This window comes from Parasteatoda tepidariorum, chromosome 6 (genome assembly GCF_043381705.1).
Source record: "Parasteatoda tepidariorum isolate YZ-2023 chromosome 6, CAS_Ptep_4.0, whole genome shotgun sequence".
NCBI lineage: Eukaryota > Metazoa > Arthropoda > Arachnida > Araneae > Theridiidae > Parasteatoda > Parasteatoda tepidariorum.
In genome coordinates, this window is record NC_092209.1 from 44,038,902 (window position 1) to 44,059,206 (window position 20,305).

A 20,305-nucleotide genomic window follows, 5' to 3' on the forward strand; every position below is an offset into this window, starting at 1 on the left:
AACATACCATTGAAATATAAATAGATTTATATTTCAAAGGAAGAGTTATTTTTAGAATCGTTCCCTTTTTCAATTCCATATAAGGAAGCAGAAATGATTTTCCTTAATGCGTAAGGTTACAAGGAATGTACGAATGTGCCTTTTTACATCAAATCTATGTTAGTATAAAACGTAAGAACGCATTGTTTTGCGTGTCCTTTCATCATAATGTGATCCTGATAAGCTGTTCAGGAATTGCCAGAAGTCTTTTCCATTCCCCTCCCGTAGGGAGTGTGGACGTCAACTGTAATCAATACCAGCCTATATTTAAATAAACCTGTTTAGAACGTCTGATGGCTTATGACTGCAATTATTTCAAGCTAAATACAACACTAATAACAGGGTTGGAGCCCTGTTATTACATATATATATATATATATATATATATGTGTGTGTGTGTGTATCTATGTATGTACTTTATACAAATCCTCAATCTGAACGGAACCGCACTAAATTTGGTGTACAGACATTCGAAGACGCTGCAGCCCAAACTGTTTACTTTAAAACTCCCTTTCACAAGCAGTTCACACGCTGCTACCCAAAGAAGGAGTTTTCCATAGGATTTAAAAAAGATTTCATAATATGAACGATTTGCTAGCTTGCCGCTTTTAATAAATCAAAAATTAAATTTATTGCACATTTTTATGGATTATTTATCTTTGTTCTAAAAACATATCGCTTAATCTAATAATGTAAAGCTACCGGGAAGGGCAATAAATAATAATGAATAAAAAAAATATGTAGCTTAATTAATTGTGTCGGTATACGTCTATAGTTTTACAGGATATCGAAAGGTTGATCAATACCGATTTATTAGTTATTATTTGATTACCGCAGGAGTTCAAATTTTTGGTTGTTTGAACTAGCCAAATTCGTGTATGGGAATTTCATATCTGAAATTAGTTTTTGTCCTAAAGCTACAGACTTTTTGTTTACATGACATTTTTAGTCTACTTTGGTTGAAATGTTTAAGTTTAAAAACGTTACATATACAAGAGAGTCTCATAAATGTTGCGAAAAACTTCTAGAGGAGTGTGAAAAGTTCTTTTTTTTCTAGCGTCTCGTTTTGGTAGACTCAATGATGACGAGGACTTATATCATACATATGTTTATTTCAGGTTCTGATTTATTATGTTAAAAAAATATAAACAATTAAATATATTTCTGAAGAAAAAGCTTATCTTTCTACTCATGGAGCCACATTGTTCTCTTCTCACTTCGTCTATATTTTAAGAGCATCCGTTCCTAATAATTTTTTCTACGAAAGAGTGCCCTTTTCTATAAATCTTTTCCTCTCCCACCAAGGGCGCCGGCAGGGGGGTGCAAGGAGGTGCGCTTGCACCCCACTGTCTTTTTTTTTTAAACAATTCAGAAGATACAGAAAAAAAAATTTATAAATTTTTTTATTAAAAATATTTTTATTCAAAAACAAATAATTAAGTAATTATTGATACATAATAATTAAAAAATTGTTTAATCAAACAAGAATTGTAATGAGCCTTGTTTCTTCTCCAAATCTGTTTATAACTTTTTCAATGAATTCTGAGTCATCTTTGATTCTTTTCTTATGCATATTGAGCATGCACAAACTACTTAATTTCTCGTGAGACATTGTAGACCAATTCCATGTTTTGATGCGTCGCATTGTATTTAAAGTGCGTTCAATAATGCACGTAGTAGCTGGAAGAGTTCGGCCAATTTTAATTGCCTCCGCTACAGCTGGATAAAACGGTGTGGCCTCAATTACTAAATCGATGTATTCGAGGGATTCATAAGAATTTTTTCTATTCCACCACATTCCGTACCACGTTGTAGCTTCAGTGATGAATTTCGGTAAGAGCAGATCTTTATACATAGTATATATATATATCTTCTAAAACTCAATAAATATCAACACAACAAATACCAATGTTAAGCGTGCACAAACACGTTAGTATACGAAACTACTGCTTGTAATTATTTGTGTTTCAAAGTCAGTAGATATGCCAGCGTTATCAATAAAGTTTCTCGTGGCAAAATTTGCAAGTACAAGAAATTCGTACTTTTTTTTAAATATCTTGTTAACAATGAAGAAATGTATCTTGAAAGAAATTAACAGATGAAAGTATATGTAATAACAAAACAAAATGTAATAACAGAATATTTGTAATTTTCTTTTTTTTTTGGGGGGGGGGTTAGTTTGTTAGAGGGTTGCACCCCCTTTTATATTATTCTGCCGGCGCCCTTGTCTCCCACTATAGAGAAACGACTCTTCCCGTTTCCCTCACTTAGTCACATTCAGGTCAGGGGTCATTCACATGCGTGGGAGAGAAATCAGAGTCCTGGCAGGGAGTTAGGGGCATTATCAGGAATTAAAATGGCACTGGCAGCCAATGCCTGGAAATGTTATAAAAGGTTTGTGACGCTTCCCAATTACGAACTGTTTCTTCGTGTTCTTCTGAGCTGTAATATACTTCGACAACAAGAAAGCTCCCCTAGCTCTACATAATGACATTTCCAGTCATGGGCTCCTATGTAATTTTAAAACGTGATGATGTACCCAAACTCTCCTACAAGTTAGTCGCAACATTTATGCTGCTCCTTTTTATCTATGTAACGTTTTTAAACTAAAGCATTTCGAAAAATAAACCAAAAATGTCATTTAAAACAATTTGTAGCTAGGAAATTTGTAAACAGCTACTTAAAATATTAATGATCTGTTAAAAAAAACTTCTGAAGAAAAAAAAGTCCTCAGCGTCGTTTGCTTTTTTCTTTATTCCTTAAGAAGAGAAGGTATCCAGATAGTTTTTAATAAATTAAACAAGAATTAGATAAATTGACAATGTGGAATACTTACTTGTGCTGTGTTTGCAGCCCGATAACCAAAACGCAGTAATGCATAGTTTGTCTAAAGTAAGGACTTCCCTAGACATTCGTCTAGACCTGCGGCGATGACTATGGTAACGAGGTATAACTATTTAGAGTAGGGGAGTGGGGTCATAGTTTTGGGACAGGTTTTGTCTCGGTCGGCGAGAGAAAGGGAATATTTTTCTTCGCTGCAGCTATCCTCCCTGAAATGCGCTATTCTTGTTTCCATAGCAGCAGATGGCCTCAGACTTTGTGGCGAGGGGAGTTCTTACCGTAGACAAACTATATTACTGTTGCTGTTACTCTCTTACTACTCTAAGCCTTATTACTATAGAATGCTACTAAATCTCATTCACGCCTCTTTTTAACATCTCGATATTTTATTCGTCTCATTAAAAAATAATCACGACTTATTTAAAATTAAATCAGCTCGTATACTTCTTTTTAAAATGCTTCTTCGTTTTATTTTTTAAAATTGTTCTATTGATAGGTTTTCGGCTAGACACGTGGAAAAATGTCGGGCCTATGTTGCCATTATTCCCGTTACTTGCACAAATTCTCGCACTTCAGTAACTTTAATATTGTTAATAAACTTAAATCTTTAAACGAAAACCTTTTAACCCATTGCACTATTTTTACAAATCTGACTCGTGATGAAAATTTTAGGCCATACTTGAATATCACGAGTCAGGCTCGTTGTTTAATTTCACGCCAAACGTGAATATCACGAGTCTGACTCGTAATTGACATTTCGGACCAAACATGAATATCACGAGCCGAAATCGTGGTCTTAATCTCGGGCTAAACAAGAACGTCTGAATGGGCTCTTATCTCTTCGTTATATGAATAGGTATTTTCTATCTTGTCTCCTAATCTTTTATCCTTTGTCTGTCTCTCTTGGGCTCTTTTCGCGAACATTCGGGTGCTGAAGTTAGGCACGCCTTGTTCCCAAATTTCAGCGTAGAGCAAAAGGGTTAAATAATGTTTCGTCTATCACTAAGTTAACATGTCTATCACTAGATAATGTAACAGACACATGACCAACGTCATAATTCTATTTGGTTTAAACTGGAAGCCTTATAAGCTAAATTTGAATAAAGAAAGCTTCTAAAAACGCTTCAGCTTCATCATCCAAACATAAAACATTCGAAACAGCTCCTGATATTTGTTTTAAAAGTTTTTAGAGAATAAAACCCTTGCATAAATTTTAATGTTCAGTGATTCTTGTGTACACTTTCTAAATTTTTCGTAACGCTGTGTACCACTAATACAAAAATGAATGCATTTTTTTAACAATATGTTTATTGTTAATAAGTTTATTTGCATCAGTGAGAAGGATGATATTGTTTTTGCTGTGAAAACAGCTGCCGTGATAAAAAAAAATTTCACAAAAGTTAAAAATCACAACTGGCTGTTGAGACCACTAATTATTAACGGTTAACTCTGCAAAAAATATAGCCAATAGAAAAATACGTAATCGCAAATTTTCGTTTGTTGCAAGATATTTCGCATAAGAACTCGTACCCTCGCTGAACTGTTCCCGTACCCGGGGGTACGCGTACCACACTTTGGGAAACACTGGTGTAGTTTAATGTAATGTGGGTAGTAAACAGGCGTGACATCATTTTATGGATTGCAGTATTTTTGCAAAAAATAATATTTTTATTAATTAAGAACCTTTTTAGAATGTAATTTAGAATATTTAACATAAGCATAAATAAGAGAAGAATTTTCCGTTTCTAGAAATTTTTGAGAAAAACTTATTTGTGGATTTTAAATTGCTAATCGCTACATTTTCAGTTCTCTTTCAACTAATTTCTTAAATGTACTATTTTTATCTTAAGTAATGCTTTTTAATTTCATATTTTTGTATTTAAAAATGTATATTAATGTTCATCTTATAAACATCTTCAAGAAAAATATTTTTCAAACGGATATCAGTTGTCACCGTGTTATGAAAATGATCCATATTTCTAGAAAAATTCTTACTTTTGCAGAATAACGTTATTTTTATTCGCCATTTTCTCTTTCAACTTTTGTTCCTTCTTTATCAAGTCATTTAAACTCTTGAGTTCTGTGACTAGTCTTTCTTTTTTATCCAACATACGGAAGCATTTCCTTTTCATTTTTGCAATAGCTGGCACACTAGAATTGCAGTTTTGTTTCATGTCAAAAATTTCCTGCTCTAGGATTTGTCTGTCCAGATTATAGTTCATTTTGTCTACTTCAAGCTTGCTTCTCATTTTCTGAAAAGAAAAGTGAACAAAAATCCAATTTAATTTACAGTAATCCTAGATCTAAAATTAATAAAACGTTAAAAATAAGTTTGACAGATATAAATCATACCGAATTTTTACAAAATTTATCTCCATAAGCAGGTTTTGCAGAGCATATTCGTTAAAGAAATGAAAGCCGCACTTCATGATACAAGATAGGATGACAACGCATGTTATTCTGAATACATCAGATAGCAAAAATTATCCCTATTATAACTAGGGTTAGCACCGAGTGGCTTGTGTAGGGGTCAGGGTACTGGCCTTACATCCGAAAGTTTTAGAATTCGAAACCCGGGCAAGGCATGGATGTTCTTACATTCTCTGTACTATCTGTCCTTACTGTGGGAGCAACCCCACCTAATATGGTGTCCCTGAAAGAGTAGCTAACAAATTTGCCGTTGACAAAGGTCGTTCTCCAGGTGGCCATTGGAAGAAAAAGAATAATAACTAGGGTTAGCAGAGCATCATTGTCGGGTAAGAAAGTTAGCAATAATGACAGGATAATGTAGTAAATATTCTTTCCACAATTGCAGATTTTATTTTATTTCATAATCGGTGTTGAACAGTAGACCCAAATCTGGTACCCAAGCTAGAAGATAATGAGATACCTGAGCATTGGGAGAAACTAGCCTTCATGGATGACTTTTTGATGGAACTAACTAGCATTTACGTTACATGCAGTGGAAAACCACGAAACCTCCTACATTTAACTCGTTAGCACGGGGACTCTTACCCATGATCCGACAACTCTGGGGTTATTTTAAGTTACACTGTGGACTGTATGAGCCGGGTGCAAAATTCGTATCGAATAGCCATCGTTGATCTCGATCAGCCATCGTTTTTAATGGATTTAGGCTTAAAATTTGGATCGAGAAAAAGAAAATAAATTAAACTTACACAAATTTTAGACAAAAATTCAATTCTTAAATTAGTAGTATCTTTCTGCTCTATCAGAAATACATCTTCAAGCTGTTCCAATGCAAGCATTTCAGTGGGCGTTTTCCATAAATATGTGTCAAAAGGCTATGAATAAAATGAACAAACAGTAAGCTTTTTGTCTATTTTCAATTTAAATGCAATATTTTAATATTAACGATAAGCTCATGAACATCAAATGTATAGTGAAGAAAAAAATTATACCTTTTCTTCGAAAAAAATCAATAACAAAGAATATTTTCATAGTATGCTTTATCTTGTTATTATAAATGATTCCATAAAATTCTCCTACCCTTCTCAGTACTCCCTCTCCCCCCTTTTTTTATGGTATTATTTGAGGGAAAGAATTGACGTATCTTTCAAAACTCTACTTTACATTTACTTTAAATGCTGTTGTGTGAGCTGATTAATCAGTTACACATAGCATATCAGGCACACTCTGTTGGCGCTGCTATCGTTACTGGCTTTCACTGAAACCCACTTCTCGTTTTGGCAGCCATATGTAATAAATAAACTAGACTTTATTATTTTTTAACTAATTAATTAATATAGAATTGGATTTTGACTTTTTATATTTCTTTAATGAAATTTTTTACATTTTACCAGCAATAAGTACTTTTAAAAGGAAACCTTGATATATAAAGACCTACATGATAAAAACAATAAAGTTATTGCTCGTAAATTTATAGGAGAAAATTAGTTGTGTGTGGCGAAAAGTGTAAAGACCAACACCTCCTAAATAGATAAGGCCTCCGCACTGATCACTTAAGTAGTCCGAAGGAACGAACATAAACTGCGCAGAGGGGAAAAATACGAAAGATGTTATAACGTTCGGACTACGGATTTCTCGTTTATGTTAAACTGAATGAAGGTCTTTTGTCTTATGGTAAAATTAACCATTCTGAAGGAAAAAGATATTGCGGATAACTTTCGAAATACATTTTATTGTTCCATTGGACAGCATTGTATGTTATAATATACATACTATTTATCTATAAAAAATATATAATTATTTAAGATTAACATTTAATGCAGTATGTGTATCAATTTTATATTATTTTTAATTATTTTCAATTAAGCAAAAAAAAAGAACTATTCGTTTAACATTATGCATAAATTTAAGCTATGAAGAAATGAAATATTAAATCAATAAAGTATTAAATTAAAGAATATTAAATCAATACAATATTAAGTCAATACAATATTAAATAATTAAATATTAAATCAATATAATATTAAGTAATGAAATATTAAATCAATACAATAAAGTAATTAAATATTAAATAAATATAAACCTTATCAGCTGATGTTTCATCCAACGAGGAACCATTTTTATTCCACAACTCATCTGATATCCGTTTCGAATGGTTTATTATTGAATTCTTCAATAAAAAATAAAACAAAAATTACTTAAATATAAATACTAATAATAAAAGTTAATCAGGAACCGTACTATGAGCTCTCTGGAATGATTATTCCAGATGGAGTGACGTCACATTCAATCGGAAAAGGAATTTTTTTACCACGAGCTACACAAATCCGAGCCACCTGCCTCCCAGAATTTCTCTTTCCAGATGGAATCATCAATATTTATTTACAAATGTGTCGTTAGTGACAAACTTTTAATCACTAGTTTTTGGATATTCCATTCGGAATGCTATTTTTTATTCAACACGTTTTCAATATCAACCTCATCAAATTAAATATTATTTTATCTTTAATAATTTTTCTGCCTGTAAAAAATATTTATTCACAGTTTTTGTTCGTTATAACAATTTTGTTAAAAAGAATAAGTTTATTAAAATATGAATCTCAAATTAATTATAAATTGAAAGCAATGTATATCGATTAATGAATATTTACTTATTTATGCAATCTTCTTTGTATATTTTTTTTCACCTTTTCTTTCCCTCTTTTTTCCCCCTTTTTGGTTATTAAATCACTATTTTTTTAATTCACCGATTTTAATTTTTTTGGTTTGAATTAATTAAGGAGTGGTGACTTGCAAATATTCAAAATTCCTTTCTTTTTCATTATGCTTTTAAAAGGCGATGAAAATTTAAGATCCAACAAGTTCGACAATGACAGTTATAATTACTAACATCGATCAATTATTATTATTTTTTAAATATTGTTATTATTTATATCAATCAAATTCTTATTGTGTCTGCTTCCCCCTAAAGTTTTATATTCGGAACTAATTAATCAATTGAATATTTTCAAGCATTTATAAAAATCAATTATCCAAAGAAAATTTAATGCAGCAAAAAACAATTTTTTATAATTTTTTGGTTTAATTTAACAGTGATTGAAAACATTTTGAAGAGTAAAACGCAAGATATTTTCAGATATTTTCGAACTACTTAATTTATATAACAAAATTTAATATTCGAGCAAAATTGGTTGAATAGATTTATAGATATAAAAATGAAAATCTAATAAAGAGTTTTTATTTTTCAAACAAGATAAATTTTTTTAAATCGATTTTTATAAAATTTTAGACTTCGCATTTTAAAGTTGCATAATTTAAAATGATTTAAAATTTTTTTATGTCTTTCAACCCTAACTTTTTGCATAAAATTATTTCTGAGGTTAAGTTGTTGTTGCATAAGTTACATATATGTGTGCATTGATAGGTGTAATAAGTATCAGAGCAACTTGGCAGAACATACAAATTAATAATAATTATAATAATAACATTAAAAGCCACTTTTTAACGGTTCTCCCATCTAAATTCGAATTCCTATAACCAATTTTATAACGAAATAAAATTATATGTAATATTTCTACGAAAAATAATTAATTTATTTAAAACATATTTAAAAAGTTTAATTAATTTAAAAATTATCGAGAGAAAAAGATTTAACTTACCCTTGTTGCACTAACTTCATCTCTTCCTGTTTTATTAAGCTCTAAAATTAAATTTTCAGTTTTATTTCTTATTTCTTCATGTTGATTGCAATAATTTTCAATTCTTATTCTGTAATCCATATCTTGCGTATCTACATCCTGCAAAAATAAATCGTTTTATAATTACGTTTTGAAATTTTACAATTCACTTCAATTTTTTTTTAATTAAATAACTTGGGACAAAGAATAGCCTCTACTGGTTTAGTTATTAATTTAAATGAAGATTTCTCCCATAATTTAAGATTAAAAGATTATCAAGCATTAACACTTTCGCGAAGTGAGTTGCAAACGTGCAAAATCTGCTGAGGCATCGAGTCTCTTTCGCGAGACCAAAATATGAACACTCTCCTCATATTCATATAATAATAATAATAATAAAACGTGTTTGTAAGTCATATGTTTCTCATTATGAGTAGACGGTCAAATCTACATTTATCTCAAATCCTATGGAGACGCTATGGAATCTCGTGCCAAAAATTATAGTTTTTAAAACGTTTCAGAACACTATCACGGATACGTGACTGACAGGATTGTACAAGAAAATGCTATGGCGCACCAGTGTGTCGTCGTGACTGTCGGCGTACATGACAGACGACGCGAAAGGGTTAAAAAAAAAGTTTTAAGAAATAAACAGTTTGAAAATAAAAGATACTAATGCTCGTTACTTCTATAATCATAGATGTAGTTTTCAGAAGAAAAGAAAAAATATACTAATGGGATTATGCAAGAGAGCTATTTTTGTAGAGCGCCATCTAGTGGCACCAAGAACGATTTACATTCAGTCGACGTCTGTCTTCCCAAGTCTGTGGTTCTCTATACAATAAGTTTCACTTAAACGAAAGTTAGTTAAAATGTTATTTTTCGTGTTTCGTTTCATTTATGGCTACAAGAACGATTTACCACCACCTGTCGACTTTCAGTTTTCAAAGTGTGAGGTTCCTCAATCAATATGCTTCACTAAAACGAACGTTAGTTAAAATGTTCTGTGTTATTTTTCTAGTTTCGTTTTATATAGGGGCTTAAGAACGATTTACCTCCATTCGAATTTAATCTTCAGAAGTGCGATTTTCCTCAATCAATATGTTTCAGTGAAACGAATGTTAGTGAAAATGTTCTGTGTTATTTTTCGTGTTTCGTTTTATCTAAGTGCTACAAGAACGATTTACCTCTCGACTTTTAACTTTAGAAGTACGAGGATCTGCCGACAATATATTTCATTAAAACAAACATTATAGTTCGTTCACCAGGAGTTGAGACTTGGCTCCACCTCCGCGGACGCAGAGTTCATTTCAGCGCGGGAGTTAAAAGAGAAACATCTCAGTTGTTGAAATTGAGACAACCCTTAATTTGAGCCAAACACAAAAAGTGAATTCTTTTTCAGTCACTTACTTTGCTTTATCATCTGCTATTATACCTTTTGTTACACTAGCTAATTAAATATACTTTAAATTTAAAAACTGCTGTTCTCCCAGCGAAATGTCTCATAAAGGACAAACTATTCACTCAAAAGAAAGAAATATCATAAAAAATGGCGCAAGATATCATCAAATTTATGAAATTATTTATTGTTAAAAAAATGCACATAAAGTTTGCGAAATAAATATTTTTGCCAAACGATCGCCAAATAGCAAGATTGATCAGGATTGCTCACAACCTTCTCCCAAAAATAGCGAAATAGTATCGTCGCATACCACGTGATGAAGGCGGAGCCAAGTGCCAACTCCTGGTGAACGAGCTATAGTTAAAATGTTATAGGTTATTTTTCTCGTTTCGTGTCAGCAAGGGGATAGAGGGACAATTTACCACCAGTCGTCTTCCAGTTTCAGAAGTGTGAGATTCTCCATCCAGTAGTGTGATTCCATCTCCATATAAAATATTTCAGTGAAATGAACGTTACTTAAAATGTTCTGTGTTATTTTTCGAGTTTCGTTTTATATAGGGGCTTAAGAACGATTTACCTCCATTCGACTTCCAGCTTCAGAGGTGTGAATTTCCCCAAACTATATGTTCCTGTTAAACGAACCTCAATTTTAAATATTATGTGTCTTTTTCATATAGATTCTGTATTTTCCTTCTCTTTTTTTTGTACCTGTTAAGTACTTTTTAATTTTAAGGGCATTAGTGAATGGTTTCCGTGCTAGTCGTGTTTGTTGTTATAGAAAGAATGATTATAACGCTAATATAAAAAGAATGATGCAAGTTTTGAGCTTCTAAAAGAAAATTGTGGAGTTCAAATGTAACTTACATGGTTGAGTTCGGCAATAATATCATCATATTGCTTGAAGACAATTTCTGCTTCAGTTTTCCAGTCTTGCATCAGCTAAAAACAGAAAAGTTAATTTATTTTCAGCATTTCACTCGTAAGGAAAAAAAAGGTATAAGAGAAAAATTTTGTCAAAAAAAAAAAAAAAAAAAATCCTTCGTTCTGTCAGAATTTTATCTGATTCCTTTTCGTTACTAGGCAACAGCGAAGAATTCGACAGGGTTTTAGCTTCTCACAGTCGTTACCAGAAAGACTGAAGCGAAGTTTCTCTTAAACATAGTCAGTTTTCTCTCATCAGTTAATACTATAAGCCACAGTCAACTTTTATTTTGAGCTCTAAAAGGCTTGACCCCTGCTCGCTTCGCTCCCCGATACACACAATTGCAATAATCTGAAATCATCGTTAATCTATTTTACATATTTTATTTTATTATTGCCCATGACGCAAAAACGTTTCTCTCAATATTTTTTTAATCAGATAAAAAGTATAAATGCGTAGTTATTTGCCTTACTTGTGTATTTTTGATATTTGCTTCGTTTATCTTACTTTTTTATGTAAGCAATTTCAGCATTTCGCATTAAAGCCGGCCTATTTTATATATATATATTTCAAATATATTGGTAATTACCGATATATTTCGATCAGTTGACATTCAGGATGGCCCAGGGAAACTAGAAATTTTAGAGTTACGTAATTTACTCAAATAGAAACAGGAAAAACATACTTTTTATTAACAAATGAACAGTATACCGAAAGAAAAAAAAAGAAGCCGAACCACCTTGAATAAGTTTTGGTTTTTAATGATCAATGATTCACCTTCTAGGACTCAATCTTAATGGCTCGAGGGTTGACCTAAAATATTGCAATTAATAAGTGCAGACGATATTTTAAGCAACTAAATCAGACACAACAACGTACTTTCTCTGAATAAACATACCTTTTTATCGACGGATTCGGATTTCTGACCCCCTAAATATACGGAGTAGCTGCAATCTGGGTAATATGATCCCAACAGTTTGGTCAAGAGAGCTCTCCAAAGTTTGGATCCCTTAATGCTAATTTTACTTTTTGCGTATTTCACTACATCTCACGAACTTTTTACGCGAATTGAACAATTTTTTTTCAAACAATTATAAAATTCTTTTTTCCAAAGATAAATTAAATTATTAAAGCCAGAGATAATTTAAGTTATTAAATTACAATGGCTGGTTGATTCGAACTACGTATCCTGCTTGCACCGACCACAGTGCTGACGTTAAATATCCTCAGTAGTAGGCGGATCACGGGTTAGAGTCGCCTTACCATGAGGCTATCCGTGGGAGGTTTCCGTGGTTTGTCTCTCCATGCAACGCAAATACGGGTTAGTTCCATCATAAAGTCCTCCACGAAAGGCAAATTTCTCTCAATACTTGATACAGGAGTTTTCTTATTTTCTGGATTGGGTTCAAACTTACAAGGCTACACAGGGGTCTGTTTAGAAGAAATTTGGGTCCGTTAACGGACCCTTCACAAAATTATTTTTCTTTTAATCGGACCCTTCACAAATTTTTTTATCTTCATTATTATTTTGTTAATCGAATAAACCCTTTCCAGGGCAGAAAACAAGAAAGATGGATGTAAAAGAATTAAGTTTTGTGTTCGGCAGACGATTCTTCCATTATTCGTCCGAAATTAATATTCTGCGTTCAGCAGTATAGGCTAAATACCAAATATTTGTATGTTGCATCTCTTATTTAGAAACAGAAATTGTTGTTTATTTTTGAAAATTCAGTTTTTTTAATTATAATTTTACAATGTTGAGCATAATCTTGTATGTGTTTATAATTTAAAAACTCCTTGAAAAGGTTTTTTTTGCAATAACGGACCCTATTTGCACAAATTCATGAAAACGGACCCTGGTTGAAAGAATGTGAGTAATTTTTTCACAATTTCACGAAAAACGGACCTTTCACAAAATGTCTGGACAGACCCCTGCTACATATTTGAGCATTAGTATTCATAAATCCAAAATTGGGTCAGCGGTTCAACGACGGTTATAAAAAAGTAGGCCATTGTGCAAGTGTGAAGTAAATATACGACTACAATTATTTTTGTGAGATTGTATTCTTCTGATCGATACCTTATTCGGTTTTATTTTATGAGTTGTATCAATTGTATCTATATCAATTATAAATTTCGAGATTGTGGAGAATTTGCTAGACATTATTTTATAGGATAGCTCCAAAAATTTTGCTTAGTTTTTTCCATTCAAAAATTAGTAGACTGTTTTGGATGTGCGTACTATGTCCAATTTTCGCTGTCTTAAAGGATTACTGGATGGATTAATGCTTTACGCATGCTGATTTTTGTTCTATTGCTAATCAGTCGTAATCTTAATTGGTTTCATAAAACTGGGGTAGCATCTGTTTGCCATCATCAATCGGTTATCAATTCCAACATTAATTTTATTTTTTTTTAGTAACAATTGTTCCTAGGTGTTTAAATTCGCTGACTTTTTCAACTGTGCCGACCATTCACCCCCAGTGGTGCACTATTTTTTTTGTATTATTTTCAATAATATATAGCGGGTAAAATAAAAAGAGAGATGATATTGACATAATAAGGCGGGTGTAACGAAAGATGTAATACTGGACAATACTTTACTTTTTATCCGGCGTTGAACAGCCGACTTAGTTCTGAGTTTACCACTCTCAGTGTACTACTCCTTAAACTTGTAATTTTCAACCAAATCAAGAAGTTAGGGGAACTCCTGGATCCATTATTGGGAGAAATTCGCATTCGTGGAGGACTTCTTAAGTCAGCTAAATAATCCGCATTTGCGTTACATGGAGAATAAAACCACGGAAGCCTCTCAAGGTTAGCCTGACAGCAAGAGGACTCAAACTCATGATCCGTCAACCATTGAAGATATTTTACGTCAGCACTGCGGTCGGTGCAAGCCGGATGCGGAATTCGCATCCACCAGCCATTGCTGGGATTCGAACCCGGTTCACCTCATTAGAAGGCGAACACTCTATCCCCCAAGCCATTACGCTCATACGGGACAATATTTTATAATTTTATAACCGACGTTGAACAGTCTATACAATTTTTGTGTTTACGACTACTAATGTTCAACTACGTATCCTTGTAATTTTGAAACCAATCCAGAAGACAAGGGAACTCCTGGATGAAGTATTGGGAGAAATTTGCCTTAGTGGAGGACTTTTTGATGGGACTAACCCGCATTTGCGTTACATGGAGAGAAAGACCACGAGAACCTCCCACTGCTAGCCTGACGCCAAGGGGACTCTAACCCATGATCCGTCTACCACTGAGAATATTTCACATCAGCACTGTGGTCGGTGAAAGCCGGAGGGGGAATTCCTATCGACTGGGATTCGAACCCGATTCACTTCATTGGAAGGCGAACACCCTATCTCCTGATCCATCGCGGTTCATCCAGGGCAATTATAAATAAAGATAATATATTCTACCCATATTTTTCCTGCGATATACACGAAATAGAGATAAAATGATATTTTAACTATTTATAGCAAGCTCCAACAATAGCTTCTGACCTTCTATTTATAATTGTTTCCGACATTAGTTTAGATCTTAACTGTAAGGAAGAAGAAAGAACACTTAAAAAGGAAAGAAAATCAAATGTAGCAGGATTTCCGGGATGATTATTAGTGCATTTGTCTTAATGAGCTCGAGGTGTTGATGCATATTTTATCATTTACTCTTCAGTTGAAATTCGAAAGACTGAATAAAAATGATTTGAAAATAAATTCGAATAATGAAAATACTGAACGATAATTGAAGTTAAAGAAAAAGATATTACAAAACTCTGGATGTTTTTATATGAAATGCGGGGGCGGGGGGGGGGGCGCGTATATTTTAATATAGAATGTTTAATACAGTTAAATGGATCTACAAGAACTATGCTTATTGCTAATTAATGAATTGCTCATGGGCTGCAATAGCGGCACACCTCAAACATCATGTTTTGAGATAAGTTGGTTTTCATTGCTAAGGAAAATGCTTAAGAAATGTTTTAGTCTGCTTAAACGAAGGTTACCTTCAAGTTGTAATATGATTTTTAAAAATGGAATGTAAAGTTTAAATAGGCCTATCATGTTATATCATTAAATTTAGTAAAACTATTTCTCAGGCATTATCAAATATTCTTCCGATGCGTTATAGATGTTCCTCCTCCTCCAAAAAAAAAAAAAAAAANAAAAAAAAAAAAAAAAAAAAAAAAAAAAAAAAAAAAAAAAAAAAAAAAAGGAGATACCGTTTTATTTTCGTTTGCATAAGAAAGAATATCAAACATTTTACTGGAGTACAGAGTAACTGAATGACTGTTCAAATAGAAATCGCAGGTATTCGCCTCATACAACAGCGCCATCTGTAGTTCGTTGCGATCGCGAATCCTGATCTATTTTTAGTTTACGCTTCGCTCATTCTTAAGGTAAATACGGTTCATAAATAAATATAATTCAATATAAGAAATCTAGCTTGTGCGAACCATTATAAATTAAATTCGACTTCTTTAGGAAATGTTTTTATGGTGTCTCAATGTAAGTATCAATCATTTCCAGATAGCCGAAAAGCAGAATTTATTCCAGTATTATAGCCAAAAGGCGGATGCAACTTATCTCCAAAAAAGAAAATAATTTAATAAAATGAGCTACGGTTTAAATAAACTTCTGTTTTTTTTTTTAAACGAAAAAATATATATATATTGGTGTATCACTTTGATAATTAACACCTATCACCATCGTAAATAATGCGCTCTAATGCATTTTATTATTAATTTTTCCTTCAAGCATTAAGTTTTCTAAAAGTAGGGGGAAAAATACCCGAAAAAAATTTATCAAATTATCTTGAGAAATTCTTTGTTATTTTTATTGTTTTTTTCATTAAAGGAAACCTTTTTTTTTCTTTCTAAGAATACCATGACTATAATTTAGTATAATTTCGACTATCGATTGGTTAAAAAATCCATTGGTTTCATTTCAAATAATGAAAAAATTATTTTTAGTCTAGAAAAATTTGAAGGAAAAAAAAAATGTGTTGTACTTACGTTACTTAGGTATTGAGGAAGTCTGTTTTGTTCCATGGCATCAGAAATAATCTGAAATAAATCATTATAAATTTAAGTTATTTTTGTTAATAAAGATAAAATTTATTTTCCAGAAACAGTTATTTTATGGGTTTGTGAAAGAAAAATAAGATTCCTTTTATCTCTCGTCACTATTTCATTTCGTTAAGAAATGCTCCAAAAATTATATTACTTATGACGTTAGGTATAAATAAAGTTCGAAATCATTAATAAATACAAAGTCACAAACATTGTCCCAAAGAACAAATGTACTAAAATTCAGTTTCTTCTGTCAAGAAACAACCTAAAGGTCGACCCACAGAAGGGAAACCCAAAGATGCAGAAGAAAAATCCAAAACTAGTTGCAATGGCTAAAAATTTAGTTTGACCAATAGGGAATCCGTAAAACATGCTTGAACAAAATAGTCAAACAAAGGAAGGAAGATAAAAATTAGATATGGTGAGGGTATAGAGAAAACCCCAGATGTGCAAGATATAGTCAGTGAACTGAAATAGATAACATTAGGAAAGGATGAGATACTTGAAAATTCATTAAATAAAAATTAATGAAACGGTTCTCAGCAATCGCATAATGGTGTGGTTGTGTTATTAAACTAAAGAAACTACAATCAGTAGGATCAAATAAATAAATGAATACACTTTGTTAGTGGAAACCTATTTTTTTAAAGTATTACTCATTGTCTAATGTTAGCAAATATAACAATAAAGTAACAATATTATTTGAAGATTTCAAATTTACATATTGATCAATCCATGAATGGTGAATATGGTGATACAGCGAATTAAAGATAATAAATAGTAATGCGCATTTAAAGTGCTAAATTAGAGGGGTCAGGACTCATGACATAACGACTCATAATAGATTATTCTTATACAGTGGAGTAAAAAAATGCATTTTAAGTATTTAAAATGCAAACAGGATAGGTGGGCTGGCACCATTTTCTCAAAAATGGACTTACTTTATTCTGTTACATGTACAGATCAGGTTTAATCGAACAAATTTTAGTTTTGCCCGCTCTATAATAATACAAATTTCACTCATTCAAACTTAATCGAGCTGTCCAGAAATAAAATACAAATAAAAAAGAAATGCATGCCGACCGGCCTGTGTAGGGGGCAGGAAACTGTGCTTGTATCAGAAAGGTCCTGGATTCGAATCCCGGGCAAGGCATGGATGTTTCTTTCTCTCTCTGTGTGTTCTATGTCCTTTCTCGTTTGTGTGTGAATGTGACCCACCCTATAAACGGGTTATGGTTGTGTGAATGGCGTGGCAGAAATCGAATTCCTGTCCATAAATGGCGCCACTGAAAAACAGGAACAATCGCACCCCCACTGCCTTAACAGGCATACAAGAAAAAAAAAGAAAAGAAATGCATAATTAAATCTAGCCAATTCTATGTAAAATGGTAATGAAATAAATCTTAACTTGTGTTGGGATTGTTTGGGAGCATGAAACTATTTGTACTTTTTACATAACTTACATGCATATATATTGTGGGATGAGTCCTTTTTTAAAAAATCAATGAAGTTCAAACCTTACAGAGTATATAATATAATCTAATTTTTCATAAGCAATGAGATACTTTCAACTCGAAAAGAAGAAAACCGCTGATTCGCAACCACCAGTAACCTCAGCGCCAGCTGGTTGTTTAGAAACAAGATGGCGTGTTAACGTTACAGGTGTTAGGCTTGTTTTATTGTTGACTGATTTTTGTAAAGAAAATCTACGAGAATTCATTATAGTTGTGAGATTATTGCGTGATTCGAGGATCAATTAAAATATCGCATTTCGAATTCATGTTTGTTGGCATAGGCTTACTCGAAATAGAATAGAAAGAATAGTTGCTAACATGAACAAATGCTTAGTTGCAACAACTAATCAATATCGATACCCACGATGACGTTGCTTGTAGGTATCCAATTAAAGATAATAGTAATTATAATTTAGCATGAAGCAAAAAAAATGTATTTGCATTAATAAATAAAGTCATGAATTAAGTTTCGAATAACTAAAATATATAGAAGAAAAAAAAAACAAAACTCCTTAAAATAACAGTGAAAAATATTGTAAAAATTACTTCATCGAATTTTTTTTCAGCTTCTCTAGCTTTCTCATACAGTTCATCAGGTGAATAAATTTGAAGAACATCGCTTGTAACTGTTTTTTCAAGATCAAAGTTATATGAAGAAAATAGCAGTCCCTCCCGGCAAAGTTTCTTTATCTGGAAATGAAATTTAATTTTTAACAGTATCACATTAATAATTTGTAAAGAAAAATTATATTGATCTACAAGAATTTATTAACTCAGAACAACATATATTTTGACAGTATGTCAGCAGAAGTAAGTTCATATTCTGCACTGGTGATAAAAATTAAACAGACAATATCTTTTTACAATAAAAAAAAACCTCGCAAATCAATAAAAACAGAACCTGGCCAAAATATCATCCGATACATGACCAATATTTAGGAAAACAAAAATGGACACAAACTCTATCATAAATATGGAAACTGGTCTCTTGTCCAGCACAGTAGTTGATCAACAACCTGTCAAAAAAAAACATGTCGAATAGGGTGTATGATTGCCTCTACCTCTAACAGCTGCTGAACTCTGTCATTGGTGTTTCATATTGTTTACCAGGATCCTTAACAATTCATGTGGCAACCGCACCCGCTTTTGCTTCAAGGCACCCTTGAGCTCATGGATGGTCGTTGGAGATTGTCTTTGAGTTGCAATTGAGCGTCCAAAAACGTTCTATACATTTTTGATAGGATTAAAGTCAGGGGATATCGCAGGCTACTTCAATCGTTGAATATCCTTTAATTGGAGATTTTCGTCCACCAACTGAACATTTTAAAATAAGGTTATTATGTAAGAATAGTTTTCTTTTTTGAATATTCAATGCAGCGATATATATTGTCATTTGATAATCCAGTGGCCAATGTTTTCATTTAAAAACAGTATTAAAAAATTAAGGATTTATTTAATTATTTTTTTTTCTGATAAGATTGAGGTTTATATTCACCGACGAACAGGTGTAAAAAAAAAAAAAAAAAAATCAGTAATATTTTTTCAATTTAACTTATTAACTAATGTTTTATTTATTTATTTTTTTTATCGTTTACTTTAAACCTGTAAATGTGTTATATTAAAAAGTGAAGTATGAAAAAATTATTTTTTAAAATATGTAAGCACTTGAATACTGCCTGTAAATAAATAAAATTTAAACTATTTAGATGCAGTTAACTTTTAAAAAGGAGGGGGAAATACCGTAATGAGTCATCCACCCACAGGAATTTTCCCATGAGGGTGCAATCAGGAAAAATATTCATCATAATAATAAATAATTGATTATAAAAGATGATGTTAATATATCTAAGAAATATTTTTCCAAGTGTGCATCAAAATATTGCTTTATTATTATTTTTTTATTATTAAATTTAAGCAATTTAACCTACAATTTTCGACAAAAACTTAATATGTTTAACAATATTTAATTAATATTTAACAGACTATTACAGATTATTTAGTAGCAGGAGGAATACGAAATCAATCCTGAAACTAAAGATAAAATATTATGTACATAAATTTTTTTTTTACTTCAAAGCCACTTTCTTGTACTTCTTTATCGAATTGTTGAGAGTTCATAATTTATTCATCCGTTATTTACAGCGTGTTTTATTGTTTCTGTTTTGTATTTAAGCTCAGTTAGTGTGTTGTAAATTCACTGTTGCTATGATAAACTTTTACTTGTTACCATGGTTACTAAATAAGCTACAGTTACAAGTTTACATTTGTTCTTGCTTTGTAATAGATACCAAATTAATATTCAGAATTAAGGGACTCCATCTAAATTTTTTTCAAAAATTTAATCGATTTTATTTCCTAAATTTAAAAAACCATACTTTAAAGTAAAAATAA

The 20,305-nt window shown here is 31.8% G+C and overlaps 1 protein-coding gene across 1 annotated transcript in view; it reads right to left on the minus strand.

The window, feature by feature from the left end:
• LOC107451796 (uncharacterized) overlaps positions 1 to 20,127 on the minus strand; it is a 25,493-nt gene extending 5,366 nt beyond the window's left edge. Inside the window, exons 1-8 of the mRNA XM_016068012.3 lie at positions 19,985 to 20,127; positions 18,461 to 18,604; positions 16,344 to 16,394; positions 11,254 to 11,328; positions 8,970 to 9,107; positions 7,394 to 7,480; positions 6,060 to 6,185; positions 4,876 to 5,132 (exon numbers count right to left, since the gene is read on the minus strand). Of these exons, the coding sequence (XP_015923498.1) occupies positions 4,876 to 5,132; positions 6,060 to 6,185; positions 7,394 to 7,480; positions 8,970 to 9,107; positions 11,254 to 11,328; positions 16,344 to 16,394; positions 18,461 to 18,604; positions 19,985 to 20,032 (926 nt within the window). The 5' untranslated portion in view covers positions 20,033 to 20,127. The remainder of the gene's footprint in view (positions 1 to 4,875; positions 5,133 to 6,059; positions 6,186 to 7,393; positions 7,481 to 8,969; positions 9,108 to 11,253; positions 11,329 to 16,343; positions 16,395 to 18,460; positions 18,605 to 19,984) is intronic.
• Positions 20,128 to 20,305: the final 178 nt, after the last annotated feature.